We start from the raw sequence: 17,189 nt of genomic DNA, 5'->3' as shown, positions 1-17,189 counted from the left end.
GCAGAGGTGTAAGCACAGGGCACCTGTGCATGAAAGAGCTGGAAGCACTGAAGGGATCCCTATGCAGAGGTGTAAGCACAGGGCACCTGTGCATGAAAGAGCTGGAAGCACCGAAGGGATCACTGCGCAGAGGTGTAAGCACGGGGCACCTGTGCATGAATGAGCTGTAAGCACTGACGGGCATGTAAGCATGGGTGGATGCAGGCCCACCTAGAGTGACTATAAGCGGGAGTGCACCCATTGTTAGATTGAAGATAAGCACGGAAGCATGCACCTGTGGCACTGACGTCCGCACAGGGATCGCCCACATCTATGATTCATCCTATCCTGGGAGCAGCTATGTGAATAACTACTGGGGAGCTGGGGTTGGTGTCTGGGGAGATTGGGCAGGTAACTCCCTAATTCAGCATGAGACCAGGAAAGTATAGGACTGCTCTGAGCATGAGAGCCTACCACATACTTTAGGAGTAGTTTGAGGGACCAGGGTAGGCAGAGTAGTATTGAGTAGTATTAATCGCGCATGGGAGTATCTGACCACAAGATGGCTCTGAAGGACGGAAGCTCTACTCCAGGACAAGGTTTACCCAGAGACATCCCCTCTCAGTGATGGTACCTCACTGCTAGCGGAGTCCAGGGGTAGGGTTACTTGTGCATGGGGGTATCTGACCACAAGATGGCTCTGAAGGACGGAAGCTCTACTCCAGGACAGGTTTACCCAGAGACATCCCCCCAGTACCAGTACCTCACTGCTAGCGGAGTCCAGGAGTAGGGTTACTTGTGCATGGGGGTATCTGACCACAAGATGGCTCTGAAGGACGGAAGCTCTACTCCAGGACAGGTTTACCCAGAGACATCCCCTCTCAGTGACGGTACCTCGCTGCTGGAGGAGTCCAGGAGTAGGGTTACTTCTGCATGGGGGTATCTGACCACAAGATGGCTCTGAAGGACGGAAGCTCTACTCCAGGACAGGTTTACCCAGAGACATCCCCTCTCAGTGACGGTACCTCACTGCTAGCGGAGTCCAGGAGTAGGGTTACTGTGCATGGGGGTATCTGACCACAAGATGGCTATGAAGGACGGAAGCTCTACTCCAGGACAGGTTTACCCATAGACATCCCCCAGTACCAGTACCTCACTGCTAGCAGAGTCCAGGAGTAGGGTTACTGTGCAAGGGGGTATCTGACCACAAGATGGATCTGAAGGACGGAAGCTCTACTCCAGGACAGGTTTACCCATAGACATCCCCCAGTACCAGTACCTCACTGCTAGCGGAGTCCAGGAGTAGGATTACTGTGCATGGGGGTATCTGACCACAAGATGGCTCTGAAGGACGGAAGCTCTACTCCAGCACAGGTTTACCCATAGACATTCCCCAGTACCAGTACCTCACTGCTAGCAGACTCCAGGAGTAGGGTTACTTGTGCATGGGGGTATCTGACCACAAGATGGCTCTGAAGGACGGAAGCTCTACTCCAGGACAGGTTTACCCAGAGACATCCCCTCTCAGTGACGGTACCTCACTGCTAGCGGAGTCCAGGAGTAGGGTTACTGTGCATGGGGGAATCTGACCACAAGATGGCTATGAAGGACGGAAGCTCTACTCCAGGACAGGTTTACCCAGAGACATCCCCCAGTACCAGTACCTCACTGCTAGCAGACTCCAGGAGTAGGGTTACTTGTTGTAGGAAGGTGGATATCTGACTATGGTTACCCCCAAACTTTTTGCCTGGTGTTTAGCTGGTTTTTGACTTAGTTGGCCTGGGATCCTGCTATTCAGGGCCCCAGGCTGATTGCTCTCTCCTTAAAATGGACTCCATGTACCTTAGGTGCATAAAACAATTGGAATTGGTTCACCTTATAGGCCCCTGTAACAGTGTCCCATAGGTACCCAGGGCATAGGTGTAGCCAAGGCCTACCAGGGGCTGCAGCATGTATTATGCCACCCCTGGCCTGGCCTCCATATTTGACACAACTGGCTGATCACTCAGCTGGGGTAAGTTGGTGTAATCACCTCTTACTTAGGTACAGTATGTCTGTGCCTAACCCTAAACTGGACACATATGTTCCTATCAGCCACTCCTATGGAAGGCCTCATCAATCCTGGAGGCAGAGTGCTTGGAAATATGTGAGATGGTGCTCTAGCATGAGCTGAGCCTGTCTGCGGCTGTCGGAAACCACTCCCTAAGCTGTTCCGGGATATTGCCATACCATATACTCTTAAGTGCATTATAATCCTCGCGGTTATTTGCTATCTTTGGTTTGGCTTTATCAAAACATGTCGAGTAAGGTGTCATACGAATTGGAATACTATCCCCTCGCCAATTCTGGCGACGGGGATAGCATTCCATCCTTCTAGAGGGACACGACATGTGTGTAGCCTTAACCCCGGTTAAAGTTAACCAGAGCCTCAGCATCACAAAATGGATGCTGCCACCACAGACACATGTCTGACCTCCTGCTGCTGGGAGTCCTTCCAGCGAGGAGGGCCTGGACAAAGGGTTTCCTGCCTAGGGAGGTGCGAGCACCACCCCAGACAGGGTTTTGTGTATTGGGTAGGACAGGGCTGAATAGATTGAGACATGCCTGGGGCACACAAGGTGTCCCTGTGCATAAGCCAGCCCAAACCGGTTCTGGGGCTTTCCAGCCCCAGTCCTGGCGAGGAGCTGGACAAAGGAAAGGGGGTGTAACCACCCCCCTTCCTGGTCCCACCCATAGGGGAGGGACCTAGCAGGAGATCCACCCCTCAGATTGGGAATAAGAGAGGGAGCAGTGCCATTGCACAGCAGATCATCCTGAAATCAACTTTAAACAAGAAGAAGACTGGACTTCGACATTCTGCTGCACAGAAGACTGAAGAGAATCTCCCTTGTGGCCTAGGAGGGGCCACCCTGTGAACACAGGCATCACCCAGCACCTCGACGTCTGCTTTGCCGCCGCCTCCCGCCGGAGCCCGAGTGCAGAGCCTGACAAGACACAGCTTCCCAGACTTCTCACAGCCCGATCCACAGTCCCTGCAAAGAAGGGACCCGTGGAGGCACCGAGAGACGTGGGAGCGGCCATCTTGAAAGACCCCCGAGACGCTGACTGCGCAGCACCCGAGGCACCCTCGACTCTGTGCTTTGGGGTTTGAGAAGCCCCATAACCGAGCAGCATTTGCACCAAATATCAGCCCTCCAGCATCTCCACGATCTGCGTGGGGCCCTTTTGCTTTTTGCCACTCGACTCGCCATCCCGGCCGCTTGTCACGTGGTCAGCGGCCATCTTGGCGACGAAACCTACAATTTACACTGTGGGTCTGGTTGCTCCAGACCTGCCCTTGCTCCTGTAGAAAGGAGTACCCGCTCTGACCTTGCTGGTCCGAGTAATAAGCCTTTTTTACTTTCCCAGTGGCTTGCATTAGCCAAGGCTTGTTTGCTTCAATCGAGTTGCCGACACCGCCATCAGCTAGAGCCTTCGAGGGACAGCTCGTGATCGACTCCTGGACGTCCTTGACCTCTTTGTGTCCACGTGGCTGCAGAGAGAAGCAACCCCTGATCACCTGTTTGCACCCGACTTTGCCTGGTTCCAATCTGGTTCCACGGTGGTCACTGGTCAGTGACTTTGAACATTGTCCCCTCTGCTTTTAGGTCTTCACCACTTCAGATCCACCCTTGGATCCACCGGACACTTCTCCTTCACATCGCCTGCAGCATCTTCAGCTTCAAGCGCCAAGAACCTGCGTGTCAGAACCCGACGCCACTTCGACCCTGTGCACCCACTTCCTGTGGGTGAGGTAACATTGCAAAGCCGGTGTCCCTACACTGGTACACACCTCTAGGGTCTGCGTCTTAAGTTTTGTTCCTCTAGGTTCAGCGGAAGTGCCCTTAAACTAACTTTGTGTACTTTTTACGCACCATAGACTTTACATTGGAAAGTGCGTGCACTTTGAACACTGCACCCGAGTCCCGTGGGCCTTTCCCGACTTAGTTATTTCCAGTCTCGAATAGCTCCAGCGATTCCCAAGGCCCTAGGCCTGTTCACTTTCCTATTGGTATCTCTTATACCACTTTCTTAGTATATGGTTTAGGTGGCCCCTAGGGCTCATCCATATTGTGCAACTTTTGTGTATTTTAAACTGTCTTGTGATTTAACGCTTGTGCTTCTGTGCTCATAAAGAGTCCAGGGGATTTTATAGTTAATAAATCAATATATATTTTCAATATATATCTGTGTGGTGTCCCTTTCATTTGGTATTCAAGGGGGTTGTGTATGGTATTACAGCTGGCTTCACATGCCTTTCAGAGTTTAGCCTAAGACTGCTTTGTCCACGTTACCACTAGGATAACTGGTCTACAAGGTTGAATTACAACCATCATCATAAGGGTTGCTTGGCATGGTACAAAGTGATCACTAGAACTAGTGGTTTTTAGGACACAAGGGAACCCTGTAGGGGACCTTCGGACCGTGGGTTACTTAACTTATTTCGAAGAACAGGGGTCCTAAGGGATCAAGATATAACAAAAGATTGCAATATAGACCACAATGAGTACTATATTTTGAAACACGTCCAGCCGGGCGTAAGTTTATTCATAAGATAACATGAAGTTGTTGACCCAAGAGAAGGCCAAAAATGTTTGGCAAGATAGGGTACAGTCCTGTACCTATCCCGAGCGGTTTCAGAGAAGATAAACCAGGAAGAGGGAGATAGAAAAAGGAAAACACTTTTCAGGCAAAACAAGAAGTTTTTTGAGCCAGTAGGTGACTTGTAGTTAAAGTAAATACAGTTACAACAAATTCACCCAACAGTGCCAACAATTTCAAATAGCCATATTAAATAATATGCTGCACTGCTTATTGCGTCGACGTTTCGATCCCTAAGGGCTCATAGTACAATGGGATCATCATCAGGACTATTTTTACAGTTATTGCCTGCAATACATAAAGCCTGTAGAAGAAAAAGGGGGGAGATAAAAGACAATTTTTAGGCCTAGGCCCACAACAACGAAAGACCAGACAGTACTTGACAGGGCACAATTAAAAGTTAAAATAGGCCATTATTTGAGCTCGCCGGTTCTTTGCTAGTGTGTTTGTGAATTAGGATAATCCATTTTGTATCGGTGAAAAAGTGCGGAAAAATCGGCGCAGTGACATCGGTGTCATACATCAAGACTTGTGCTGTATCGACAGTGACATTGGGGTCGTTTTTGTTACATTGTCGTGCTTTGTGAATAAAGAAACATTTCCCGTGGGTGCGTAACACGACCTTGATTGCGCAACCCTGAAAGCATGCCTAAACTTTTAATTGGCAGCTCCCAGCAACTTTGAAATCCAGTACGCTGCACAGGGAAGAAAACCCTGGCCCCCTAAAGAGCCGATCCCACTCTGAAATGTGATTGTTGCTAGGCACTATTTCACTCACTATGTCACTTTATTCACAAAGCACGACAATGTAACAAAAACGACCCCAATGTCACTGTCGATACAGCACAAGTCTTGATGTATGACACCGATGTCACTGCGCCGATTTTTCCGCACTTTTTCACCGATACAAAATGGATTATCCTAATTCACAAACACACTAGCAAAGAACCGGCGAGCTCAAATAATGGCCTATTTTAACTTTTAATTGTGCCCTGTCAAGTACTGTCTGGTCTTTCGTTGTTGTGGGCCTAGGCCTAAAAATTGTCTTTTATCTCCCCCCTTTTTCTTCTACAGGCTTTATGTATTGCAGGCAATAACTGTAAAAATAGTCCTGATGATGATCCCATTGTACTATGAGCCCTTAGGGATCGAAACGTCGACGCAATAAGCAGTGCAGCATATTATTTAATATGGCTATTTGAAATTGTTGGCACTGTTGGGTGAATTTGTTGTAACTGTATTTACTTTAACTACAAGTCACCTACTGGCTCAAAAAACTTCTTGTTTTGCCTGAAAAGTGTTTTCCTTTTTCTATCTCCCTCTTCCTGGTTTATCTTCTCTGAAACCGCTCGGGTAAGGTACAGGACTGTACCCTATCTTGCCAAACATTTTTGGCCTTCTCTTGGGTCAACAACTTCATGTTATCTTATGAATAAACTTACGCCCGGCTGGACGTGTTTCAAAATATAGTACTCATTGTGGTCTATATTGCAATCTTTTGTTATATCTTGATCCCTTAGGACCCCCGACACTAGAACTAGTGAGCATTATATACCAGGCCAACTTCTCACACTTGTGCATGGGGGTATCTGACCACAAGATGGCTCTGAAGGACGGAAGCTCTACTCCAGGACAGGTTTACCCAGAGACATCCCCCAGTACCAGTACCTCACTGCTAGCAGACTCCAGGAGTAGGGTTACTTGTGCATGGGGGTATCTGACCACAAGATGGCTCTGAAGGACGGAAGCTCTACTCCAGGACAGGTTTACCCATAGACATCCCCTCTCAGTGACGGTACCTCACTGCTAGCGGAGTCCAGGAGTAGGGTTACTGTGCATGGGGGTATCTGACCACAAGATGGCTATGAAGGACGGAAGCTCTACTCCAGGACAGGTTTACCCAGAGACATCCCCTCTCAGTGACGGTACCTCGCTGCTAGCGGGGTCCAGGAGTAGGGTTACTGTGCATGGAGGTATCTGACCACAAGATGGCTCCGAAGGACGGAAGCTCTACTCCAGGACAGGTTTACCCAGAGACATCCCCTCTCAGTGACGGTACCTCGCTGCTAGCGGAGTCCAGGAGTAGGGTTACTTGTGCATGGGAGTATCTGACCACAAGATGGCTCTGAAGGACGGAAGCTCTACTCCAGGACAGGTTTACCCAGAGACATCCCCCAGTACCAGTACCTCACTGCTAGCGGAGTCCAGGAGTAGGGTTACTTGTGCATGGGAGTATCTGACCACAAGATGGCTCTGAAGGACGGAAGCTCTACTCCAGGACAGGTTTACCCAGAGACATCCCCCAGTACCAGTACCTCACTGCTAGCGGAGTCCAGGAGTAGGGTTACTGTGCATGGGGGTATCTGACCACAAGATGGCTCCGAAGGACGGAAGCTCTACTCCAGGACAGGTTTACCCAGAGACATCCCCTCTCAGTGACGGTACCTCACTGCTAGCGGAGTCCAGGAGTAGGGTTACTGTGCATGGGGGTATCTGACCACAAGATGGCTCTGAAGGACGGAAGCTCTACTCAAGGACAGGTTAAATCAGAGACATCCCCTCTCAGTGATGGTACCTCGCTGCTGGAGGAGTCCAGGAGTAGGGTTACTGTGCATGGGGGTATCTGACCACAAGATGGCTCTGAAGGACGGAAGCTCTACTCCAGGACAGGTTTACCCAGAGACACCCCCTCTCAGTGACGGTACCTCACTGCTAGCGGAGTCCAGGAGTAGGGTTACTTCTGCATGGGGGTATCTGACCACAAGATGGCTCTGAAGGACGGAAGCTCTACTCCAGGACAGGTTAACCCAGAGACATCCCCTCTCAGTGATGGTACCTCGCTGCTGGAGGAGTCCAGGAGTAGGGTTACTGTGCATGGGGGTATCTGACTACAAGATGGCTCTGAAGGACGGAAGCTCTACTCCAGGACAGGTTTACCCAGAGACACCCCCTCTCAGTGACGGTACCTCACTGCTAGCGGAGTCCAGGAGTAGGGTTACTTCTGCATGGGGGTATCTGACCACAAGATGGCTCTGAAGGACGGAAGCTCTACTCCAGGACAGGTTTACCCAGAGACATCCCCTCTCAGTGACGGTACCTCGCTGCTAGCGGAGTCCAGGAGTAGGGTTACTTGTGCATGGGGGTATCTGACCACAAGATGGCTCTGAAAGACGGAAGCTCTACTCCAGGACAGGTTTACCCATAGACATCCCCCAGTACCAGTACCTCACTGCTAGCAGACTCCAGGAGTAGGGTTACTTGTGCATGGGGGTATCTGACCACAAGATGGCTCTGAAGGACGGAAGCTCTACTCCAGGACAGGTTTACCCAGAGACATCCCCCCAGTACCAGTACCTCACTGCTAGCGGAGTCCAGGAGTAGGGTTACTTCTGCATGGGGGTATCTGACCACAAGATGGCTCTGAAGGACGGAAGCTCTACTCCAGGACAGGTTTACCCAGAGACATCCCCCAGTACCAGTACCTCACTGCTAGCGGAGTCCAGGGGTAGGGTTACTTGTGCATGGGGGTATCTGACCACAAGATGGCTCTGAAGGACGGAAGCTCTACTCCAGGACAGGTTTACCCAGAGACACCCCCCAGTACCAGTACCTCACTGCTAGCGGAGTCCAGGAGTAGGGTTACTGTGCATAGGGGTATCTGACCACAAGATGGCTATGAAGGACGGAAGCTCTACTCCAGGACAGGTTTACCCAGAGACATCCCCCCAGTACCAGTACCTCACTGCTAGCGGAGTCCAGGAGTAGGGTTACTTGTGCATGGGGGTATCTGACCACAAGATGGCTCTGAAGGACGGAAGCTCTACTCCAGGACAGGTTTACCCAGAGACATCCCCCCAGTACCAGTACCTCACTGCTAGCGGAGTCCAGGAGTAGGGTTACTTCTGCATGGGGGTATCTGACCACAAGATGGCTCTGAAGGACGGAAGCTCTACTCCAGGACAGGTTTACCCAGAGACATCCCCCAGTACCAGTACCTCACTGCTAGCGGAGTCCAGGGGTAGGGTTACTTGTGCATGGGGGTATCTGACCACAAGATGGCTCTGAAGGACGGAAGCTCTACTCCAGGACAGGTTTACCCAGAGACACCCCCCAGTACCAGTACCTCACTGCTAGCGGAGTCCAGGAGTAGGGTTACTGTGCATAGGGGTATCTGACCACAAGATGGCTATGAAGGACGGAAGCTCTACTCCAGGACAGGTTTACCCAGAGACATCCCCCCAGTACCAGTACCTCACTGCTAGCGGAGTCCAGGAGTAGGGTTACTTGTGCATGGGGGTATCTGACCACAAGATGGCTCTGAAGGACGGAAGCTCTACTCCAGGACAGGTTTACCCAGAGACATCCCCCAGTACCAGTACCTCACTGCTAGCGGAGTCCAGGGGTAGGGTTACTTGTGCATGGGGGTATCTGACCACAAGATGGCTCTGAAGGACGGAAGCTCTACTCCAGAACAGGTTTACCCAGAGACATCCCCCCAGTACCAGTACCTCACTGCTAGCGGAGTCCAGGAGTAGGGTTACTTCTGCATGGGGGTATCTGACCACAAGATGGCTCTGAAGGACGGAAGCTCTACTCCAGGACAGGTTTACCCAGAGACATCCCCTCTCAGTGACGGTACCTCGCTGCTGGAGGAGTCCAGAAGTAGGGTTACTTCTGCATGGGGGTACCTGACCACAAGATGGCTCTGAAGGACGGAAGCTCTACTCCAGGACAGGTTTACCCAGAGACATCCCCTCTCAGTGACGGTACCTCGCTGCTAGCGGAGTCCAGGAGTAGGGTTACTTCTGCATGGGGGTATCTGACCACAAGATGGCTCTGAAGGACGGAAGCTCTACTCCAGGACAGGTTTACCCAGAGACATCCCCCCAGTACCAGTACCTCACTGCTAGCGAAGTCCAGGAGTAGGGTTACTTGTGCATGGGGGTATCTGACCACAAGATGGCTCTGAAGGACGGAAGCTCTACTCCAGGACAGGTTAACCCAGAGACATCCCCTCTCAGTGATGGTACCTCGCTGCTGGAGGAGTCCAGGAGTAGGGTTACTGTGCATGGGGGTATCTGACCACAAGATGGCTCTGAAGGACGTAAGCTCTACTCCAGGACAGGTTTACCCAGAGACACCCCCTCTCAGTGACGGTACCTCACTGCTAGCGGAGTCCAGGAGTAGGGTTACTTCTGCATGGGGGTATCTGACCACAAGATGGCTCTGAAGGACGGAAGCTCTACTCCAGGACAGGTTTACCCAGAGACATCCCCCAGTACCAGTACCTCGCTGCTAGCGGAGTCCAGGGGTAGGGTTACTTGTGCATGGGGGTATCTGACCACAAGATGGCTATGAAGGACGGAAGCTCTACTCCAGGACCGGTTTACCCAGAGACATCCCCCCAGTACCAGTACCTCACTGCTAGCGGAGTCCAGGAGTAGGGTTACTTGTGCATGGGGGTATCTGACCACAAGATGGCTCTGAAGGACGGAAGCTCTACTCCAGGACAGGTTTACCCAGAGACATCCCCTCTCAGTGATGGTACCTCGCTGCTAGCGGAGTCCAGGAGTAGGGTTACTTGTGCATGGGGGTATCTGACCACAAGATGGCTCTGAAGGACGGAAGCTCTACTCCAGGACAGGTTTACCCAGAGACATCCCCTCTCAGTGACGGTACCTCGCTGCTGGAGGAGTCCAGGTGTAGAGCAGTGAGGGCGTCCTCCTGGGCGCCCGCGTGCTCCTGTAGGCACAGCCGGACCCGTGCTCGGTGCAGGTAATAGGCCGCCAGGCGTGGCTGGTTCACAATGGCTCTGGAGAAGTGAACTTCTGCCTCGTGATATCGCCTGAAACAGAGAGAGGAACCATGAGCACCTGTGGGTCTATTAAAAGCCCATGGGAAGCCTCCACCTGTCCCTCTGAGCCCCATGGTTCCATTGACCCCCCCCCTGGGGTAGCCTTCCACCTGTCCCTCTGACCCGCTGTGGTTCCACCTGTCCCTCTGAGCCCCTGTGGTTCCACCTGTCCCACTGAGCCCCTGTGGTTCTATTGAAAGCCCCTGAGGAAGCCTTCCACCTGTCCCTCTGAGCTCCATGGTTCCATTGACCTCCCCCCTGGGGTAGCCTCCACCTGTCCCTCTGAGCCCCATGGTTCCATTGACCCCCCCCCTGGGGTAGCCTCCACCTGTCTCTCTGATCCCCAAGGGGAACCATCCACCTGTCCCTCTGAGCCCAAGGGGAAGCCTTCCTCCTGTCCCTCTGAGCCCCACGGGGAAGCCATCCACCTGTCCCTCTGAGCCCCTGGGGAAGCCTTCCACCTGTCCCTCTGAGCCCCATGGGGAAGCCTTCCATATGTCCCTCTGAGCCCCTGGGGAAGCCTTCTACCTGTCCCTCTGAGCCCCATGGTTCCATTGAACGCCCCTGGGGAAGCCTTCCACCTGTCCCTCTGAGCCCCAAGGGGAACCTTCCACCTGTCCCTCTGAGCCCCATGGTTCCATTGAACGCCCCTGGGGAAGCCTTCCACCTGTCCCTCTGAGCCCCAAGGGGAAGCCTTCCACCTGTCCCTCTGAGCCCCTGGGGAAGCCTTCCACCTGTCCCTCTGAGCCCCAAGGGGAAGCCTTCCACCTGTCCCTCTGAGCCCCTGGGGAAGCCTTCCATCTGTCCCTCTGGGCCCTGGGGAAGCCTTCCACCTGTCCCTCTGAGCCCCAAGGGGAAGCCTTCCACCTGTCCCTCTGAGCCCCTGGGGAAACCTTCCACCTGTCCCTCTGAGCCCCTGGGGAAGCCTTCCACCTGTCCCTCTGAGCCCCAAGGGGAAGCCTTCCACCTGTCCCTCTGAGCCCCTGGGGAAACCTTCCACCTGTCCCTCTGAGCCCCTGTGGAAGCCTTCCACCTGTCCCTCTGAGCCCCAAGGGGAAGCCATCCACCTGTCCCTCTGAGCCCCATGGGGAAGCCTTCCATATGTCCCTCTGAGCCCCTGGGGAAGCCTTCCATCTGTCCCTCTAAGCCCCTGTGGTTCCATTGAACGCCCCTGGGGCAGCCTTCTACCTGTCCCTCTGAGCCCAAGTGGTTCCATTGCACGCTCCTGGGGTAGCATTCCACCTGTCCCTCTGAGCCCCAAGGGGAACCATCCACCTGTCCCTCTGAGCCCCAAGGGGAAGCCTTCCACCTGTCCCTCTGAGCCCCTGGGGAAGCCTTCCATCTGTCCCTCTGAGCCCCTGGGGAAGCCTTCCATCTGTCCCTCTGAGCCCCTGGGGAAGCCTTCCACCTGTCCCTCTGAGCCCCTGGGGAAGCCTTCCATCTGTCCCTCTGAGCCCCTGGGGAAGCCTTCCACCTGTCCCTCTGAGCCCCTGGGGAAACCTTCCACCTGTCCCTCTGAGCCCCATGGTTCCACCTGTCCCTCTGAGCCCCTGGGGAAGCCTTCCACCTGTCCCTCTGAGCCCCTGGGGAAACCTTCCACCTGTCCCTCTGAGCCCCATGGTTCCACCTGTCCCTCTGAGCCCCTGGGGTAGCCTTCCACCTGTCCCTCTGAGCCCCTGTGGTTCCACCTGTCCCTCTGAGCCCCTGTGGTTCCACCTGTCCCTCTGAGCCCCATGGTTCCATTGAACGTCCCTGGGGTACCCTTCCACCTGTCCCTCTGAGCCCCATGGTTCCATTGAACGTCCCTGGGGTACCCTTCCACCTGTCCCTCTGAGCCCCTGTGGTTCCACCTGTCCCTCTGAGCCCCATGGGGAAGCCTTCCACCTGTCCCTCTGAGCCCCTGGGGAAGCATTCCACCTGTCCCTCTGAGCCCCTGTGGTTCCACCTGTCCCTCTGAGCCCCATGGGGAAGCCTTCCACCTGTCCCTCTGAGCCCCATGGGGAAGCCTTCCACCTGTCCCTCTGAGCCCCATGGTTCCACCTGTCCCTCTGAGCCCCTGTGGTTCCATTGAACGCCCCTGGGGTAGCATTCCACATGTCCCTCTGAGCCCCTGGGGAAGCCTTCCATCTGTCCCTCTGAGCCCCAAGGGGAAGCCGTCCACCTGTCCCTCTGAGGCCCAAGGGGAAGCCTTCCACCTGTCCCTCTGAGCCCCTGGGGTACCCTTCCACCTGTCCCTCTGAGCCCCATGGTTCCATTGAACGTCCCTGGGGTACCCTTCCACCTGTCCCTCTGAGCACCTGTGGTTCCACCTGTCCCTCTGAGCCCCATGGGGAAGCCTTCCACCTGTCCCTCTGAGCCCCTGGGGAAGCATTCCACCTGTCCCTCTGAGCCCCTGTGGTTCCACCTGTCCCTCTGAGCCCCATGGGGAAGCCTTCCACCTGTCCCTCTGAGCCCCATGGGGAAGCCTTCCACCTGTCCCTCTGAGCCCCATGGTTCCACCTGTCCCTCTGAGCCCCTGTGGTTCCATTGAACGCCCCTGGGGTAGCATTCCACATGTCCCTCTGAGCCCCTGGGGAAGCCTTCCATCTGTCCCTCTGAGCCCCAAGGGGAAGCCGTCCACCTGTCCCTCTGAGGCCCAAGGGGAAGCCTTCCACCTGTCCCTCTGAGCCCCTGGGGAAGCCTTCCATCTGTCCCTCTGAGCCCCCTGGGGAAGCCTTCCACCTGTCCCTCTGAGCCCCATGGTTCCATTGAAAGCCCCTGTGGAAGCCTTCCACCCGTCCCTCTGAGCCCCTGTGGTTCCACCTGTCCCTCTGAGCCCCTGTGGTTCCACCTGTCCCTCTGAGCCCCTGTGGTTCCACCTGTCCCTCTGAGCCCCTGTGGTTCCACCTGTCCCTCTGAGCCCCATGGCTCCATTGATCCCCCCCCTGGGGTAGCCTTCCACCTGTCCCTCTGAGCCCCTGTGGTTCCACCTGTCCCTCTGAGCCCCTGTGGTTCCACCTGTCCCTCTGAGCCCCTGTGGTTCCACCTGTCCCTCTGAGCCCCTGTGGTTCCACCTGTCCCTCTGAGCCCCTGTGGTTCCACCTGTCCCTCTGAGCCCCTGTGGTCCCACCTGTCCCTCTGAGCCCTTTACCTCTGCTGCTGCTCCTGCAGTCCCAGCTCATTGTGCAGCATTGCGATGCGGTGCCGCACACCAGTGTCCAGGGGGCTCAGGTCCAGGGCCTGCTGGTAGTCTGCCAGGGCGAGCCTCAACTCTCCAAGCTGGAAGAGACAATCTGCAGGGAGACAGATGAGCTGGAGGTTAGGGCTCTGCAGTGAGAATGTTTGAATCATGGTGATGGGGAGACGGAGCTGAGAGTTAAGGCCACATTTATCAAAGAGTTGTGTCGCCCTTGCTCCACACAATGGGAGCGATGCAACTCTTAAGTTTGATTGATCAAGCCACGCCCGGCCACCTTGCATGGCCCTAAGTGGCTCGATTAATCTCGAGCGAAGCAACGCAGTGCAAGTCGCTGGAGTTCCATGGTGGAGCGTGGGCGTTCCATTGTGGATCGTGGGCGTTCCATGGTGGAGCGTGGGCGTTCCATGGTGGAGCGTGGGCGTCCCATGGGTGGAGCGCGGGCGTTCCATGGTGGAGCGTGGGCGTTCCATGGTGGAGCGTGGGTGTTCCATGGTGGAGCGTGGGCGTGCCATGGTGGAGTGTGGGCGTTCCATGGTGGAGTGCGGGCGTCCCATGGTGGAGCGCGAGCGTTCCATGGAGGAGCGTGGGCGTTCCATGGTGGAGCGTGGGTGTTCCATGGTGGAGCGTGGGCGTGCCATGGTGGAGCGTGGGCGTACCCTGGTGGAACGCGGGCGTCCCATGGTGGAGCGCGGGCGTTCCATGGAGGAGCGTGGGCGTTCCATGGTGGAGCGTGGACGTTCCATGGTGGAGCGTGGGCGTTCCATGGTGGAGCCTGGGCATTCCATGGTGGAGCCTGGGCGTTCCATGGTGGAGCGCGGGCGTTCCATGGAGGAGCGTGGGCGTTCCATGGTGGAGCGTGGACGTTCCTTGGTGGAGCGTGGGTGTCCCATGGGTGGAGCGCGGGCGTTCTATGGTGGAGCGTGGGTGTTCCATGGTGGAGCCTGGTCGTGCCATGGTGGAGTGTGGGCGTTCCATGGTGGAGCGTGGGTGTTCCATGGGTGGAACGCGGGCGTTCCATGGAGGAGCGTGGGCGTTCCATTGTGGAGCGTGGGCATTCCATGGTGGAGCGTGGGTGTTCCATGGTGGAGCGTGGGTGTTCCATGGTGGAGCGTGGGTGTTCCATGGTGGAGCGTGGGTGTTCCATGGTGGAGCATGGGCGTGCCATGGTGGAGCCTGGGCGTTCCATTGTGGAGCGTGGGCGTTCCATTGTAGAGCGTGGGTGTTCCATGGTGGAGCGTGGGTGTTCCATGGTGGAGCATGGGCGTGCCATGGTGGAGCGTGGGCGCTCCATGGTGGAGCGTGGGTGTGCCATGGTGGAGCGTGGGCGTTCTATGGTGGAGCGCGGGTGGTTCATGGAGGAGCGTTGGGGTTCCATGGGGGGAGCGTGGGCGTTCCATGGTGGAGCGTGGGCGTTCCATGGTGGAGCATGGGCGTTCCATGGTGGAGCGTGGACGTTCCATGGTGGAGCGTGGGCGTTTCATGGTGAAGCGTGGGCGTTCCATGGTGGAGCGTGGGTGTTCCATGGTGGAGCTTCAGTGTTTACAGGAGCGAGGAGGCTGAGCTTCAGTGTGTACCGGAGGGAGGAGGCTGAGCTTCACTGTGTACCGGAGGGAGGAGGCTGAACTACAGTGTGTACCGGAGGGAGGAGGCTGAGCTTCCATGTGTACCGGAGGGAGGAGGCTGAGCTTCAGTGTGTACCGGAGGGAGGAGGCTGAGCTTCAGTGTTTACAGGAGCGAGGAGGCTGAGCTTCAGTGTGTACCGCAGTGACGAAGCTGAGCTTCAGTGTATACCGGAGGGAGGAGGCTGAGCTTCAGGGTTTACAGGAGCGAGGAGGCTGAGCTTCAGTGTGTACCGCAGTGACGAGGCTGAGCTTCATTGTGTACCGGAGGGAGGAGGCTGAGCTTCAGTGTGTACCGGAGGGAATGGCTGAGCTTCAGTGTATACCGGAGGGAGGAGGCTGAGCTTCAGTGTGTACCGGAGCGAGGAAGCTGAGCTACAGTGTGTACCGGAGGGAGGAGGCTGAGCTTCAGGGTGTACCGGAGGGAGGAGACTGAGCTTCAGTGTGTACCGGAGGGAGGAAGCTGAGCTTCAGTGTTTACAGGAGCGAGGAGGCTGAGCTTCAGTGTGTACTGGAGGGAGGAGGCTGAGCTTCAGTGTGTACCGGAGGGAGGAGGCTGAGCTTCAGTGTGTACCGGAGGGAGGAGGCTGAGCTTCAGTGTGTACCGGAGGGAGGAGGCTGAGCTTCAGGGTGTACCGGAGGGAGGAGGCTGAGCTTCAGGGTGTACTGGAGGGAGGAGGCTGAGCTTCAGTGTGTACCGGAGCGAGGAAGCTGAGCTACAGTGTGTACCGGAGGGAGGAGGCTGAGCTTCAGGGTGTACCGAAGGGAGGAGACTGAGCTTCAGTGTGTACCGGAGGGAGGAGGCTGAGCTTCAGTGTTTACAGGAGCGAGGAGGCTGAGCTTCAATGTGTACCGGAGGGAGGAGGCTGAGCTTCAGTGTGTACCGGAGGGAGGAGGCTGAGTTTCAGGGTGTACCGGAGGGAGGAGACTGAGCTTCAGTGTTTACAGGAGCGAGGAGGCTGAGCTTCATTGTGTACCGGAGCAAGGAGGCAGAGCTACAGTGTGTAACGGATGGAGGAGGCTGAGCTATTGTGTGTACCGGAGCGACGAGGCTGAGCTTCCATGCGTACCGGAGGGAGGAGGCTGAGCTTCAGTGTTTACAGGAGCGAGGAGGCTGAGCTTCAGGGTGTACCGGAGTGAGGAGGCTGAGCTTCAGGGTGTACCGGAGGGAGGAGGCTGAGCTTCAGTGTGTGCCGGAGGGAGGAGGCTGAGCTTTAGTGTGTGCCGGAGGGAGGAGGCTGAGCTTCAGGGTGTACCGGAGTGAAGAGGCTAAGCTTTCATGTGTACCGGAGCGAGGACGCTGAGCTTCCATGTGTACTGGAGCGACAGTGTTTACAGGAGCGAGGAGGCTGAGCTTCAGTGTTTACAGGACCGAGGAGGCTGAGCTTCAGTGTGTACCGGAGGGAGGAGGCTGAGCTTCAGTGTGTACCGGAGGGAGGAGGCTGAGCTTCAGGGTGTACCGGAGGGAGGAGACTGAGCTTCAGTGTTTACAGGAGTGAGGAGGCTGAGCTTCATTGTGTACCGGAGCAAGGAGGCAGAGCTACAGTGTGTAACGGATGGAGGAGGCTGAGCTATAGTGTGTACCGGAGCGACAAGGCTGAGCTTCCATGCGTACCGGAGGGAGGAGGCTGAGCTTCAGTGTTTACAGGAGCGAGGAGGCTGAGCTTCAGGGTGTACCGGAGTGAGGAGGCTGAGCTTCAGGGTGTACCGGAGGGAGGAGGCTGAGCTTCAGTGTGTGCCGGAGGGAGGAGGCTGAGCTTTAGTGTGTGCCGGAGGGAGGAGGCTGAGCTTCAGGGTGTACCGGAGTGAAGAGGCTAAGCTTTCATGTGTACCGGAGCGAGGACGCTGAGCTTCCATGTGTACTGGAGCGACAGTGTTTACAGGAGCGAGGAGGCTGAGCTTCAGTGTTTACAGGACC

General features: G+C 55.6%; 1 protein-coding gene across 4 annotated transcripts in view; it reads right to left on the bottom strand.

Moving 5' to 3' along the window:
- TTC16 (tetratricopeptide repeat domain 16) overlaps positions 1-17,189 on the bottom strand; it is a 589,702-nt gene that overhangs the window by 180,355 nt on the left and 392,158 nt on the right. For all 4 annotated transcript variants that reach the window (XM_086924937.1, XM_086924938.1, XM_086924936.1 and 1 more), the window contains 2 exons: positions 13,605-13,746; positions 10,300-10,465 (listed from right to left, as the gene is read on the bottom strand). In XM_086924937.1, coding sequence (XP_086781063.1) covers positions 10,300-10,465; positions 13,605-13,746 — 308 coding nt within the window. The remainder of the gene's footprint in view (positions 1-10,299; positions 10,466-13,604; positions 13,747-17,189) is intronic.

The sequence above is a fragment of the Lissotriton vulgaris genome, chromosome 5 (assembly GCF_964263255.1).
Source record: "Lissotriton vulgaris chromosome 5, aLisVul1.2, whole genome shotgun sequence".
NCBI lineage: Eukaryota > Metazoa > Chordata > Amphibia > Caudata > Salamandridae > Lissotriton > Lissotriton vulgaris.
The sequence above is the reverse complement of the archived record's forward strand: the minus strand, read 5'-3'. Positions and strand labels throughout refer to the sequence as shown.